Genomic DNA, 14,997 nt, shown 5'->3' with positions numbered 1-14,997 from the left:
GATACAAGCTGGCTTTCAACAAACACAGATCTCAATAGCTTCTTTGGTGCAATAATTTTTTTTTTTTTTTTTTTAAGTACAAGATATGTTGAATTACCAGACAGCTGGAAGAAAGTGGTAATTATTATAGTCTCTTTGGCTTTCCTAAATATGATCCCCAACCCCTTAGTATTCATGTGCTGCACACCTCAAGTACCATGAAAGTTTATAAAATAATTCTACTAAATCTGTTCTTATCAGTTCCAGTTAAAAGTGTATTTTAGAAGTGACTTTGAGGTCATACTAATTGCTTTATTATAAACTATGAAAATTGATGTCCAATGTATAATATAACTGAAAACAATGATCTGTTACACTTTTCCTAAAGTCAGTTAAGATGTTGACTTCACTGCATACTAAATGCTAGTGACTGTGTTTTACCAAAATCATCAAGATTTTTTTTTAAAGTGAGTTTAGCACTTCAATCTAATGTGTATACACAAAGTATTTTCAAGTTTTTTTCTGGTGAACTTGTTAGCAGCATTCTATTACTGAGGGACGCCTAAATATTAACACTAAAACACATAAGTTGTAATGCTTCAGTACCTGAAATATTTGAAGAAAGCCTCCACCTCCCATTTTCTTAAGGGTGAAGGGATCCAATCACATGTTTGAGCCAAGACTTGACTAGGTCTTTAACAGCTCATGTAAGTCCTGAAAATAGAAAACTTGAAAAGTAGAAAACTTTTTCTGTGAATTGACCTGTAAAGCCAATGAAGAGTTTAAAAAGCAGATATTTAGTACCTTCTTTTTAAGGTGGCATATATATATTTATTTTTCCTCATAAAAATTAAACTATGTAAAAATATAAACATACACATCAGGTCTAATTAATATTTTGGACTGTGATAATCTTCCCATTCTTGATTAAAGTGTTGCTATTGTGTTCTGTAATGAGTTTCTAATTTTTAAAAATTGGGAGTACATAAATATGTTATTTTCTTTTTAACTACACTGGTGGTAATTCTTGTTCTACAAGTAAGCCCATTTCCTCCAACTTAGTTTTGTTGGTAGGTGACAAATTGTGTTTTTATTCTAATGTGTGTTGCTACAGTCTCCACAAATTATTTTGTTAACTTGAATGGAAATGTAATACTGTGATCTAGAAATAGAATTAACATCTGCATTATATTATGTACCTAGTTAAGCAATTTTACAAGTATGTTATATTTGTGGAGAGAAATAGGGACAAAATATTTACTTGGTGTATCATATATATATATGGAGAGAGAGAGAGAGAGAGAGAGAGAGAGGAAGAGAGAGGGAGAGACCCCCACCCAATTATAACATGTCTTCTTTTTAAATTCTGGCAGGTGATCTTTAGAGGGTAACTGAGTATGGATCATTTGAACGAGGCAACTCAGGGGAAAGAACATTCAGAAATGTCTAACAATGTGAGCGATCCGAAGGGTCCACCAGCCAAGATTGCCCGCCTGGAGCAGAACGGGAGCCCGCTAGGAAGAGGAAGGCTTGGGAGCACAGGTGCAAAAATGCAGGGAGTGCCTTTAAAACACTCGGGCCATCTGATGAAAACCAACCTTAGGAAAGGTAAATACTTGGGAGCCCAATCCTGGAAAGCTGCAAGGCCTTGTGTCTACTCAAGGCCACTTTGTGTGGGGGTGGGAGAGGCAGAACGTGTCTCTGTATGTCCTTTTCCTTGATTCTCTTTCTGATGTGAAATTAGTTGCATTCCAGGCTGCAGTGTCCGTCATGTTTGGAAAGTATAGGCTCTGTGCTTGAGCGCGGTACCTGACCTGTCTCCTATGTAGACTGCAGTCTTTGGCTGTTTGGGATGATAAGGACTGAGTTACATATAATGGCCTTCCTGACACAAGGCTTCCGTGGATAAGGTGTTGTGGTAGTAGAGAATATGTAGGTGGCTGTTGCTTAAACTAACCCTGATTGAGAATAAGACACTTAGATTGAGTACTGTTCTAGCTTTTTCAGAGGGTTACTAGCTGTAAGTCGTTTTAGAGACAATGGGAACCTTACGTGATACGATGGAAAAGTTTTGCGATATCCTTTTTTGTGGTTTGTTTTCTTAAGAGCAGATTTATTATTTAGCAGTGAAAACCCTGATGATTCTAGTTCTTTGTTTCTGCTGCAGTTGAGTATTTTTGATAAAGGAAGGGCAGACTTAGGCAAGTTTATCGGGGGAAGCGTGTAACTGTGTGACTCCTTTCTACCAATTCTATATTAAATTGATGAAGTTTAACAACTTTGTGTTCAGCACCGCTACTTGTGTAGATCAGTGCCTCTATGGGTAGAACGTGTGTGTCTCATAATGGCCTTTATTTTGTCTCTGAACAACTGTGCATAGGAGTCAGATTCTCCTTACATTTGCTAATAAGCCAAGGATAAAAATGCCATCTTTTAGCAACCAAGAATATTAAGTAGGTAAAGTTAGAAGGCAGAGGAATTTCATTGTGTTTGATGCATAACATTTATCATACAATCATTTATTTTTTTCTTGGTTTGGCGAAAACAAAGAATATATTGATCCTGAAATGAACAGACACAGCAGTCCGTATTGTTAGATCTTTATCTATTAAAAATGGAAAAACAGCACTTCAGCAAATTCTTTGGCCTCTACTCATGATTACCCTATTTATTGATTGTTTGCCAAGAATGTATGCATCTTAAGAAAGCCAGGGTAAGAGCATTAAAAATATAATTTATTACGGCTTTTCAAACTGAGTGCATTAATATTGTACTGTGAAGCACTGGGGCTCTATAAAAAAGACTTTCTGACGCCTGCAAACATATAAGTTCCATAAATTCCTAAATAGGAGATTTCAGCTGTCTCTGGTATTATGTGATATTTGCACAGCAAACTTTAATGCCAGGACAGTTTTAGACAAGGATTCTACAGACTTCACTGCTCCTTATGGCAGACGTGCTGTTTACACAGGCTCATAAACCTTCAGCAAAAGCTTCTAAGACTGCCTCCAGGTTTAAATCATGTGGTATTTTTAGCATTCAGCAGTGACCAGTGCACTCCCCTTTTAATGCTGGAAGGTTACGAAGTTGCTGTAGTTGGAAGTCTCGCCAAACACTAGCACTAATAATCAGACAGTTCAGAGAAGGCTCCTGTTCAGCGTTACTCCCAGTATCAGTAAGGCGACGGTGACAAGTTGGCTGGGAGGTTTAGCAGCTAGATTTGTAATTAAGTGATTCTGTTGCCCCTTATCAGTAGTCACCTTAATTATCTATAGGGTATCTCGAAATAAAATCCAGAGTAAATCCAGTATGTTTCAACAGTTTGCAAAAGCGACAGCTACTTTCATAGGTCTAAGGAGCATAGAGTATAGAACACGTCTGTATCATTCTATAAGAGGAAAAATCAATGCGTGTGTTTTTGTTGCACTAACCCAACTCTTTGAAGCCATCAGAACAGGGGGAGGAGAAACCAAAGTACAGTAATTTCACTTCCTGCTCAATTTTTTTTTAAAACACTGCTTTCACAGTGACATATTTTTAAAATCCAGTTTAATTGTAGAAGGTTCTCAGCTTCAAACAACCAAATTACTAAAGCTTTTTGGTGGTGATGATGTGTTGTTGTTGTTGTTGTTTTTCATCTTATTTTTCATGTGCATGGTTTCTGTTTGACAGGTGCTAGATAAAAATTGTGGCTGAGATGAGAAAGCACTACTTAAGAAAAAGAGGTTGGATGTTTTTGTTTATTTGTGTAGGAAATTTTGCCAAAGTACCTTCAAGCCAAGGAAGAAATCACCAGTTTGCATGTTGCTATTTTTGCTGTGGTCTTCCCAAGTCTTCTTCTGATCCCTGACAGGTTCTCTCTCTGGTATAAAACAGATGAATGAATGACAAGAATATTGGCAAGCTCTGTGGCTTGTTTTTCATGCCTAGCCTGTTGGGTACCTCCGAATGAGTTTGTGAGCTTTCCTAAGTAAACCTAAAGGGGTTTATTTGTCAGAGCTAGAATCTCTAGTGAACAGTTCGCTAAGGCTTTGGTGAAGATGCGCATGTAGACAAATGTAGCTGTTTTACTGCCAGCTTTTGTTCAGCATAAACGAGAAAACAGAGCGTGTTGAAGGGGCATCGCTGGTGTCAGTAGGATATCCTGATTTTTAGCTCTGGTTGGTGTGTGCTAGAAATCTCCAGAAGTTGGTAGGATTGATTCTGGGAGTCCAGAGGGCAGAGCTTATAGAGGCATTAACGTTATGGGACTAATTGGGGATCCTGGGTGCCCTGTTAAAGTAACCCTTGTCATCATTTATGCTAAAGATGATACCCTCCTGGCAGTTTGCCACAGTACAGTTCAGACGCATCTGCTTTTAACCCTTTTCCGTATATCACTGGAAGTCTGACAGTGCGCTGCATAAACACCTTGAGGACTACAGCATTCCGTGATTTCAGTTTCTAGAAGCCTCTTTTCCAACAGTGGTGTGGCCTGTGCTTATTAATAATCATCTGGCTACTGAGTTATTACATGGACTAAAGTAAATAGAGAACACATCAGATCTGTGCAGATTCCTTTATCCGAATCTGTTATTACGAGGCCAGTTTCCTTTTCTCTGTCTCCTAACCTGTCACAAAGATTGTTTATTTTCAGGGCATGTGGTGACTGTGATGTCTTTTTAGTCAGGTACATTAAATGAGTAGCCATAAAGATAAATCTTAATTATTTGCATTATGCACATATTGAAATCACATATTTTGAACATCAGTTTGGTGAAGTTTTGTGTTTCTTGTATGGAACTGTTAAGTAACGATCTTCAAAAAGGAAGAAAAATGCTAATAATTTTATAGTCAAAGATCCTCTGGGCACAAGCAGGGCAAGTTCAATATCAACAAAAGGATGTAGGAAGCGGGAAGGTGGGCTCCTCTGAAGACCAGTGTAGTGAGTTACATTTGCAAACTGTATACCACTTCTGGGAGATCAGACAAGATACTTCTCTCTCGTCAGCATTATTATTTGATCAAAAAGGTAATTCTGCGTTAATTGACTTTGGAAAATACACTGTTGAGATGAAAACAGAGCCCAAGTTACCTTAGGACCAAGTTCACATTCTAGTTAAATATTTCTCTTACAACTTTAAAACATTAAAGAACGTACATGTTTGTGTGTGCGTGCTTGTATTTCTGTGCCCTGTCTGCCTGGGAAACACAGTCTCCCCTTCTCTCACTGTTGGGAAGATTTATTTTCATGGCTTAGTTTTTCCTCCCCCCGGATTGTGTATCTGAAGGCTGTCGGTTTGCGTCTCTCCTTCTCTGTCTCTTTGACAGGAACCATGCTACCAGTTTTCTGCGTGGTGGAACATTATGAAAATGCCATTGAATATGACTGCAAGGAGGAGCATGCGGAATTTGTGTTGGTGAGAAAGGATATGCTTTTCAACCAGCTGATAGAAATGGCATTGCTGTCTCTGGGTTATTCGCATAGCTCTGCTGCCCAGGCCAAAGGTAAATAATGCATCCGTGGGGTTGGAAAAATTGCTTGGCATCCTTTGTTTACTTTGCAGGGAAAGCACTGAATATTTTTATTCAAAGAACTGTAGCCTGTGTGTTGCACTCGTGCCTTATAGACTGTGGGTTTAAAAAATTGGCTTAATTCAGTTTGGTTTAGTTAACACACATTTTGCGCGTGTGGAATGTCGAGGTAGATTTTTTTTTTTAAATTACTTCAGCTGAATCATTAGTATGCTTATTGACCTTAATAATCTGCTCCACTGAGGACCCACAAGGAAGTGAGGAGCGTATTTGAGCAGATGGACTGTTGAGAGTCAATTTGCATTTATGACTGAATATCTAGTTCTGTTTCTTTTATTCTGTTTCTGATGGTTTTATGGGCTGTAAAGTATTTTTCAATGCTGATTCCCATTGCAATAGAGAATCTTATCTAAATCGTAAAGCCATTTAGAACTGGTTCAGCTATGTCTTATTAGAACTTCCTGTAAGTTAGGAAAATGTGGCCTGTGCATAGGTTTTATTGATGGGCTTTTATTTCCCAAATAATAAACAACCCTTCAGTCATTTACATAATTTTACAATTTGGAAAGCTAAGCTGTGAATATTTTCATTGACCTGCCTTTTAGAGGGAAGGGAATCATTCAAACAGAAATCACAGTATTGCTTGTGGTGGGGGCAGCGTAAAAAACAAGGACAACGACAACCTCCTGCTGGAAATATTATCTGAAGGGTACAATATTTAGTGATGTATTCTCTTTATCTGGAATAGGGCTAATCCAGGTCGGAAAGTGGAATCCAGTGCCACTATCTTATGTGACAGACGCCCCTGATGCTACGGTAGCAGATATGCTTCAAGACGTGTACCATGTGGTCACATTGAAAATTCAGTTACACAGGTGAGTCAGGACAGCAGTTCTAGGGCAGAACGTTTTCCGTGCCTGCTCTTTGGAAATAAAGCGTGTCTGGTCAGCCTTTGATGTGCATTTACTGGGTGTTTCAGAAAGGTAAATCCAAATTGATTTCATTGTTTTGCCCCTTCTGCTTTATTTTCCTAACTTCAGTGTATATTGAAAACCCGCTCCCCCCCCCACCCCCAAATTTGTAGGTTTTATGCAGGATATCAAAAGACAAGACTTTTTATATTTAGTCAATTAAATGATGCATTACAAGAAGGCATTTTACATAAAGTTTACTTAAGAGAAAAATATTTTTGCATATCATGAACAGTGCCATCTGTGTACATTTTGTGAAAGAATGCCTTATTCACTATTGCCGCGATCTCATTTATTTATATATTTTTTTTACCATTTTAATTCGTATGAACGGAGTCACGAAAGGAAAACGGTTAATACGTTAATGCTTTTCACGATGGCTCGCGAGAAAGCAGTACACCTTAAATTGTCTTCCCAAGCGCATCAGAGCAGGAAGGTAGAAGTAACGTGAAAAAATAGCCACCACAGGCAGCTGATGTATAATTCATGCATCGATACAGCAGATGTGTTGTATAAAGTAATTAACTAATCGGAACAATCAGGAGACCGAGAGCAATCTCCAGATGCATCTGTTTGATGCGCAAAATGAAATCTGTCTGTCTTAAAGGAATGTTCTGCAGCGGGATGCAATCTTGTAATAATCCCCTTTCTAATCTATGTCTCAAATAGTTGCCCCAAACTAGAAGACTTGCCTCCCGAACAATGGTCGCACACCACAGTAAGGAATGCTCTGAAGGACTTACTGAAAGATATGAATCAGAGTTCGTTGGCCAAGGAGTGCCCCCTTTCACAGGTACTTAGCATAGCATGTAATAAATAATAAGCCATCATGGGCAGCCCTGATTTCAGGTTTGATGGGGCTCCATAGTCGAAAGCAACTGGTATCTGAAGCAGGTCTGTCAAAATTGCAAGGTGACTTGACCCCTGGTGACTTGTAACAATATGCCTGATTTATTCTGGACAGCGCCGTTACGCTTTTTCTCCCTTGGGGAAAAGAGCAAAGGAGAAACAGCTCAGCAGAAGACTGCCTTAGCTTGTTTTTAGATTCCTCCTCTGAGTTCTCTGAGCATGGAAGCTGCATTCTCCTGAGTGTCCTTATGTAAGAGAGAGTAAAGGTTGTATAACCTCCAGGAACCTTTGGTGAGCGCGAGCGGCAGCGTAAGTGTTAATGGAAAACTTCGCCATGCTACCTCAATAAAAAAAAAAAAAAGAGTACAGTTTCTAGATATTTTATCCGTTAGAAAAAAAGGAGGAAAAAAAGCATTTCGTATAAACAATCATAAAAATAAGGAATTTCTTCCCTGTAACTAAAGGTTGAGTGGTGCTCGGGGTTTTGTCACCAGTTCTGTGGCATTGGTTTACTTGTTTTGCTTTGTTCTTTGGTGGAATTTTATTTTTTCCTCTGAGATTCCTGTCATGTTATCAGAGACTCTTGAAATGAGACAAAGATTTATTATTGTATTTGATATTTTAGAATGAATTTTGGTGAAGCGTAACTAAAACTCTAGATGGAGACTGCCCCTTTTTCTAAATTTCAAACCAAACATTTTTGATCACGCTCGGCTGATTTCACATAAGAAAGGGTGCTGTGAACCTGCTCTTCATGGGCTGCTTGTGTAGTCGCTACATAATTGTGTCAAGATGCCATCCCCCGATGTGAGGTCATCCCATGATCTAGTACGATTCAAGTATGATCCGACGAGATTTTTACCCCATTTTGAGGTTTTTCTTTTATGTCAAGTTCAAAATGGAATCCTGAGTGTTAGTCTGTCAGTCACTTGAATGTGAACCGTATGACTCTGCTATAAACATTTCTGCTCTTGAGATTTTCTCAAAATATACTTCCAGTGTGATGCTCGTGAAGGTACTGGTACCTTCAGAAGGAAGCTTGCGGGCTTTTGTGCTACTGTCTTATGGAAACTCCATGTATCCCAGGTTGCTGCATTACAGTCCATCGGCTTTACTTTGATATTTGTTAACAATTATAGGAGTGAAGCAAGTGAATTAAATTTATAGTTAATTATGGCTTTCTATATCATAAGGTAAGCTGTAGCCATAGGTAAAAAAATTTTTATATTGCAGGTGTCAGTTTCTTGGAATTCAGAGCAAATTCTTTTTGTCATTTAGCTTATTTCCTTCTATCTTCCCTCTCTCACCCTTGGAGTAGAGAGGATGTGCTCACCCTTGGAGTAGGGAGGATGTGAATTTATAACCATCGAATACAAGTAATTTAAATTAATTAAACACAGTTAAATCAATAGGATGATATAATGAAGCAGGTGACTCTTACATCTGGGACTTGGGGTTTCGCAGACAACTCCAGATAATGTCACTTGGTTACTAGCATTTGAAAACTTGAAATGGCCTAGAAATAAACTTTTTTAGAATTCAAAGTTAAGACCTACGTAGCCCCAGTATGTTGCTGGATGTCCCATTGATTTTGGGAGGAAATTCAGGCAACGATTTCAGGCATTTACTGTGAACCGGAGAAGAGAATGCTAGTGCAAGTATTTACTGATATAAGCAGGGAGAACTGATTGTTCAGTGACCTCAACATTCAGCCAGTAAACTCTACCTCACTATAGCCTGGAAATATACTTGTGAACGTACTTAATGTTATCATGGGAAGTGAATCGAATACAGACAATTATAACATTAAACGGAACGACCAGATGAAATTCGGGGCTTGGTTTTGGAGTCCTCCGTGGGTGAGCTTCTGTGGAGACGCGTCTAGGAGAACATGAGGCTGTGTGTAAGCTGGAGCCCCTGCTGTGATCGTGAAGTGGTGGAACCAGGCTGTAACTTCACCATCAGTTGTAGTTACAGTTGTCCTTTCTTTAAAAATACCTTTCGAAAAAACTACGTGTGGTTTACCAGTGGCAACAGATATTTGAGGTTAATTTAACGCTTAATATGAAAAAAAGGCGACCTGTTCTTTAAATGTGAGGGGGTTACTTCTCTCTCTAGAATGAGTCCATGAATCTGAATACTTAATCTGGAACGTTGTAATAATGAACTGGTTTCCCTTTGCTTCTTGATTTTCTTTTTTGTTGTAAGTTATTAAAGAAGAGAGAACCAGGCTCTGTCAGGCCTTAGCCCAAAATATATGGTGAGCTGGGCAAAACAACTCTTTCTCTCCCCTGTGGTTGAGATACAGTGATGAAGATGGCTTTGTGAAAAATGCCTTGCAAGTAAATATTGCCTCACTTTTACACAAAATGGAACCCGACGCGAAGAAACACTCATGTTAAGACTTGTTTAGCCCCCCGCCCCGGCCTGTGGAGTTTTCATCTACTTGCTTGAGCATTTTGAGTATAAAAGTCTAGCATACACATTTTGCTGTACATTGAGAGTTTTGTTTACTATGATAAAATACCTCAATGGCAAGTATAGCTACAGGGCCCCTTAATACTATGCTTAGCAGAATGTCCAGCCTCTGGACCCTAGCTTGACTCCCTTTACAGAGTAGAGTCCGGGAGGGAAAACCAATGGGAATCCAGCAGGAATGTGCTTGGGGTGCCTGAGAAGCCTTGCCTCCAGTGCTCTTCGGAGGATTGCCCCACACTTGATAGACAGATGTCCTTGGAATATTCAAACTAGGTTTTGTTTTTTTTTTAATTTTTTTTTCAACATTTATTTATTTTTGAGACAGAGAGAGACAGAGCACGAACGGGGGAGGGTCAGAGAGAGGGAGACACAGAAGCGGAAACAGGCTCCAGGCTCTGAGCTGTCAGCACAGAGCCCGACGCGGGGCTCGAACTCACGGACCGCGAGATCATGACCTGAGCCGAAGTCGGCCGCTTAACCGACTGAGCCACCCAGGCGCCCCTCAAACTAGGTTTTTATTGTACCCAGACTCTTCCTTGGACAGATGAAGAAGCCAATGAGCCTAGAGGTTAGTCAAAACACTGGTTAGTGTCTGACCCAAAAATCCTTTCCCAATGATAAATTGTAGAGTGTGTTGATTTTAAAATGCACACTTAATGTTTTTGTGCAATAATGTGTGATAATATTTGCAAGGTTTTCTCCAGCTGCAGAAATTCCGTAAGGGTGCATGTGGTTTGATTTATAACTATGCCTTTATTTCTGTGACCGCTTTCCTAAATCATGAATCTGCCCAAATAGATTGACATCCATCTATTACGTTTTTGTATCACGTGTTTATTTTTGTAAAAACATGCTAAGATGCAAACACTTAGCTCCTTATGGAGCCGAAGTCGATCGCTTTCTTGGTCGCTTTCTTGTTACTTTTACTTTTTTCAGTGGATGTGGTTGGATAAGGCGGGCGTTGTATTCTGAACTGCAAGTAAGAAGGAGAGAATCAATCTGGCTTGGGGACAAGAAAGCCTGTGGTCATAAGAACATTGAATGTATGGATTCGGGAGGTAAATGGGAACTTAGAAAGAAGTAAACATTTGATTTACAATAAAACATTTCATTTTCATTTTAGTTTTCCCTGAAGTTTTAGAAATTGAACTTAAGCACTGGATAAATATACATACATTCAGTATAAGGATAGATTCATTTTGTTAAAAGGTCAAGGATTACTTCTCCCAGCCTAACTAATGTCTTTCTTCTAAAAATGTTTAGATCAGATATTCCTGAGAAATTATAATCTGATACGTGCATTTTTACCACCCCTACCCCACCACACACACACACACACACACACACACACACACACACACACACACTCACCCATCATGACTTTCACATTGTTAAGGGATTGGATTACTATTTCCTTTCTCGCCTAGAGATCAGTAGCCCCAGGCCCTAGTCCTACATGAAGTAAGTGAAAAGCATAATTTTTATTTTCAAGTAGCAAAATATATATAAAATGTATTTAAGTTTGAATGTTTCATTTATATTTTTATATGAAATTTATTGTCAAATTGGTTTCCATACAACACCCAGCGCTCATCCCAACAGGTGCCCTCCTCAATACCCATCACCCACCTTCCCCTCCCTCCTAAGAATGTTTCATTTAGAAGTTGTATTGAATAAAATCATCTTTCCTTTTCCTGAGAGCATCTAAGATCTAATATATGCCAGACTTTCTGTTAGGTATTGGTAGGACAGGTAAACCTGCCCTCCTGAAGCTTACCGTTTGATCATGCTGATTCTATGAAACTTGACAGTCACTGCCATAAGCATCTAATAGACCTCTGTGCTCAGTTGATTTTCAGTCTATATGATGCATAGCACCAGAGCAACAACTTAAAAATCCATATCAGTTGTACTATAAATACGTGTTTTTTAAATTGCACTTTGCATTATTGTTTCATAATTTTTAGACTGAAATGACACTTTGAAAATTTGTAAATAAGCATTAATAATCACTCTATAGAGGGAGCACCTGGGTGGCTTAGTCGATTAGGCGTCTGACTTCGGCTCAGGTCATGGTCTCCTGGTCAGTGAGTTCGAGTCCCGTGTCGGGCTCTGTGATGACAGCCTGGATCCTGCTTCGGATTCTGTGTGTGTGTCTCTCTCTCCCCTCCACTCATGCTCTGTCTCTCTCTCTCTCTGTCTCTCAAAAATAATAAACACTTAAAAAAATTTTAAAAAAATCACTCTCTAGACAGCACCCAACATCAATATTCATCTATTGTATTTCATCTGAGAGTCTAACCCTATGAAATTTATTCACATGTTCACATACTTAACTCATTCAAAACTATGTATTGGCAGTCTGCTGTGTGACAGGTTTCCTGTTTTCTATGTGGTAATAAGGATGATACACCTTCATAATTGAAATAATTTTATTTAGTGCTTTTGATGTAGGATGGGCAAGTCCATCACCCTGAGTGGAATATAGTTTGTGTTGTACTCACAGTGGAGGCAGCGTTTAAATGAGTCTCATGGTTACATAGCTGCTAAAGCAGAGGAGAGAGAATTCACACCCAGAGCCTGTGAGCTTAACTAAATATCCTTCTTGGTCATATATAGATGAAAGATTTTTTTAAGGCTTTCTCAAATTAATTTGATGCGTTTTGTAAAATACTTCCATTTCCCTGAAGTACTGGTAACTACTTACAGTTTTCCAATCGCATTTATTCTCATTGCTGAAATTTTGGTTTAGCAGATGTGTTTTGATTTTGTTGTTTGCACATTGACTTGCTTTGAAAGTATTATTGTTTAATGCCCCTAGTTTAGAAGTGAGAGGGTAGTTTAGAGCACAGGGACTAACTTCTGGGATACAGGTGTTTTGGAGGTTCCAAAAGGCTTGAGTTTACTAGCTCTATGGCAGTCACTTCCTCCCCCCATCCTGTCACATCCATCTGGATCAATAGGTATAATTGAGCTAATAGGCCTTTATTTTGAACCCCAAGACAGTGTTAGGAATTTGCATTGGAAGTAGTGGGCACTTTAATTTCTTGAGTCTATTTGCAAGTATAGACCTTCCTCAGCCACTGGCCTGATATGATAGATGAGGATATAACTGCCCAACTCCATTTAAAAATAGAGCGTTTCCTGTTTGAGATGTGCTTGTAGGTTTTTATACTTGCCCGTTCCTGATTAATACATAAATCTTATTGGATACATAAACTTTTTTAAATTCTAGGACTTTTCCCAGTCCTTACTCTACTGACCATGGGTATCCAAGGTTATGAACATCTGCTTTGCCAGGCACTGAAGTACTTGATACTGATTGGATTTTACTACCATTTTCAGCAATGAGATTCATAAAGGAAATGGTAAACCAGTCTTATATGGGTAGTAGTGTGAATTGCTACTTATTTTTTTCTGCCTTTCTATTGGAACTAGTTATTCTTCATTCTCTTTGAACTTAGTCATCTGCTCTGTGTTAATATTATAATGTATAGAATTTACAATAGAAGAATAAAAATGTGCTCCAAATTGCAAGTTTTCCTAAGTCTCATATAGCAGGCTCAATTTTAGCTGATTTAGATACATAAGGATTTTACTGTAGCTTGATGTTAGCTCTCTGTAACCTTTCAGATATATTAATCAAAAAAGCCAAACTTAATAAAGCATCTAACTTAAAATGGATTGATCTCAAATATTTTATAGCTGCTATCTTTTCACAATAGTAAAACATAAAAGAGTTTAAGCCATGCCAATTTAGAGAGTGCTTAACAATGTGTAAGTACTTCATTTTCACTTAATAGATTTTTACCTGTGCTTTGTTTTAGATCTGAACAGGTTTCCTTTGACCTCAAAATCACTAATGCAAGGAAAATTACCATATCATGAGAGCATTTCCCCTATTTTTTTTTTTTTTTCTGACTTGCAGAATAATAAATACTGCCAAGGTTGAGGAATATAGACCTGGCCTGGAAAAAGCCTATTAAATGCTATTTTCTAATTTTTTTTTAAGTTAACCAAATCATGCTAATAAATCTGATTTTCTTGCTAAAACAGAGCTAGTTTTAGAGTGCTTTTGAGTGTCTTTTTTTTTGCAACTACTACTTAAATTTCAAGTTGGGCTCTGTCTGGACTTGCTTTTTAAACCTGCTTTATTTCGTGTCAGATTTGGCCAGACTCATAAACAAATAAACAAAAGACCTTAAATTCGGAATAATCAAAACAAATAGATACACGCACCCAATTTTTTTTTTTCCTGTTTCATTGGAAACTGCTCGATCATAACGTGTTCGGAGTATAAAAAACATAAGAGAGCCTTTAACATAACAGGAGAGAGCCTCAGCCCGGCTCTGCAGCTCATTGCCAATTGAAGTAAGGAACGCTCTGGCTGTTGGGACTTTTAAATCTAGACTTAAAAGTTATTTGTTCTGTTTAGCATTTTTAAAACGATTCTATTAGGAATTGTATGTGCTTCAGTTTTAATTTTAACTCATAATGATTGTAAAGCACCCTGGGATGCTTGCATGAAGGGCGCTTCAGAAATGTAAGATTGTATTGTGTTCTAATATGTAGTATTATTATGGGGTGCTGGAGTTTCATCACGGACAATTCATAAGGTTGCAGAATTCTTCATTGAAGGTAGCTGACATCTTTCAGACATCCTTCAGTAGTCTTTTTTTTTTCTTTTATTTTTACTCTAAAACTTTATCCTCTTTAGCCATCATCGTTTTCTTTACTTCTTTAAAAAAAAATATTATCTTTATTGCAGTACTTTCCCATAAAAATGCTAATCTAATTTAGTTTCCTCAGAGGGGTTAAAGGTGCAAACCACATGATAGGTTGAAAGTTAAGAGAAGATTAACGCTTTGTTAGCACCCTTTGAGATCACATTTTCACTTCATCCTTGGGTACCACTGATTGTCCTAGGCTTGTCCCTTTCTACTGTCAATCCAGCCTTTATTCCCAGGCAGTTAAAAAACGTGAAGCTACCTGAAGCAAGTATTAACTTTATGAAACGACACAATAGAATTTCCAGATGTGTTGAAACTCCTGGGTTATGATAACATAGGACAGAGCCTAATTTCGTTTTCTTTTTATTTCTTAATGGAACTATTTCTTGGTGTGATATATTTCTTTAGCAACTTCATTCTGTCACTTTTTATGGGAGTCTTTGCGTGTCATTGCTCTTTGCCATCACTTTAATTAG

The 14,997-nt window shown here is 38.2% G+C and overlaps 1 protein-coding gene across 8 annotated transcripts in view; it reads left to right on the top strand.

Moving 5' to 3' along the window:
- The window catches only part of SATB1 (SATB homeobox 1), a 100,076-nt gene that overhangs the window by 22,647 nt on the left and 62,432 nt on the right, over window positions 1-14,997 (top strand). For 7 of the 8 annotated variants that reach the window (XM_042903116.1, XM_042903119.1, XM_042903120.1 and 4 more), the window contains exons 2-5: window positions 1,353-1,587; window positions 5,290-5,466; window positions 6,242-6,368; window positions 7,134-7,257. In XM_042903116.1, coding sequence (XP_042759050.1) covers window positions 1,377-1,587; window positions 5,290-5,466; window positions 6,242-6,368; window positions 7,134-7,257 — 639 coding nt within the window. In that variant the 5' untranslated portion in view covers window positions 1,353-1,376. Of the gene's footprint in view, window positions 1-77; window positions 118-1,352; window positions 1,588-5,289; window positions 5,467-6,241; window positions 6,369-7,133; window positions 7,258-14,997 lie in introns of all 8 variants that reach the window. The other variant, XM_042903117.1, reaches the window with a different exon arrangement.

The sequence above is a fragment of the Panthera leo genome, chromosome C2 (assembly GCF_018350215.1).
Source record: "Panthera leo isolate Ple1 chromosome C2, P.leo_Ple1_pat1.1, whole genome shotgun sequence".
Taxonomy (NCBI): domain Eukaryota; kingdom Metazoa; phylum Chordata; class Mammalia; order Carnivora; family Felidae; genus Panthera; species Panthera leo.
The sequence above is the reverse complement of the archived record's forward strand: the minus strand, read 5'-3'. Positions and strand labels throughout refer to the sequence as shown.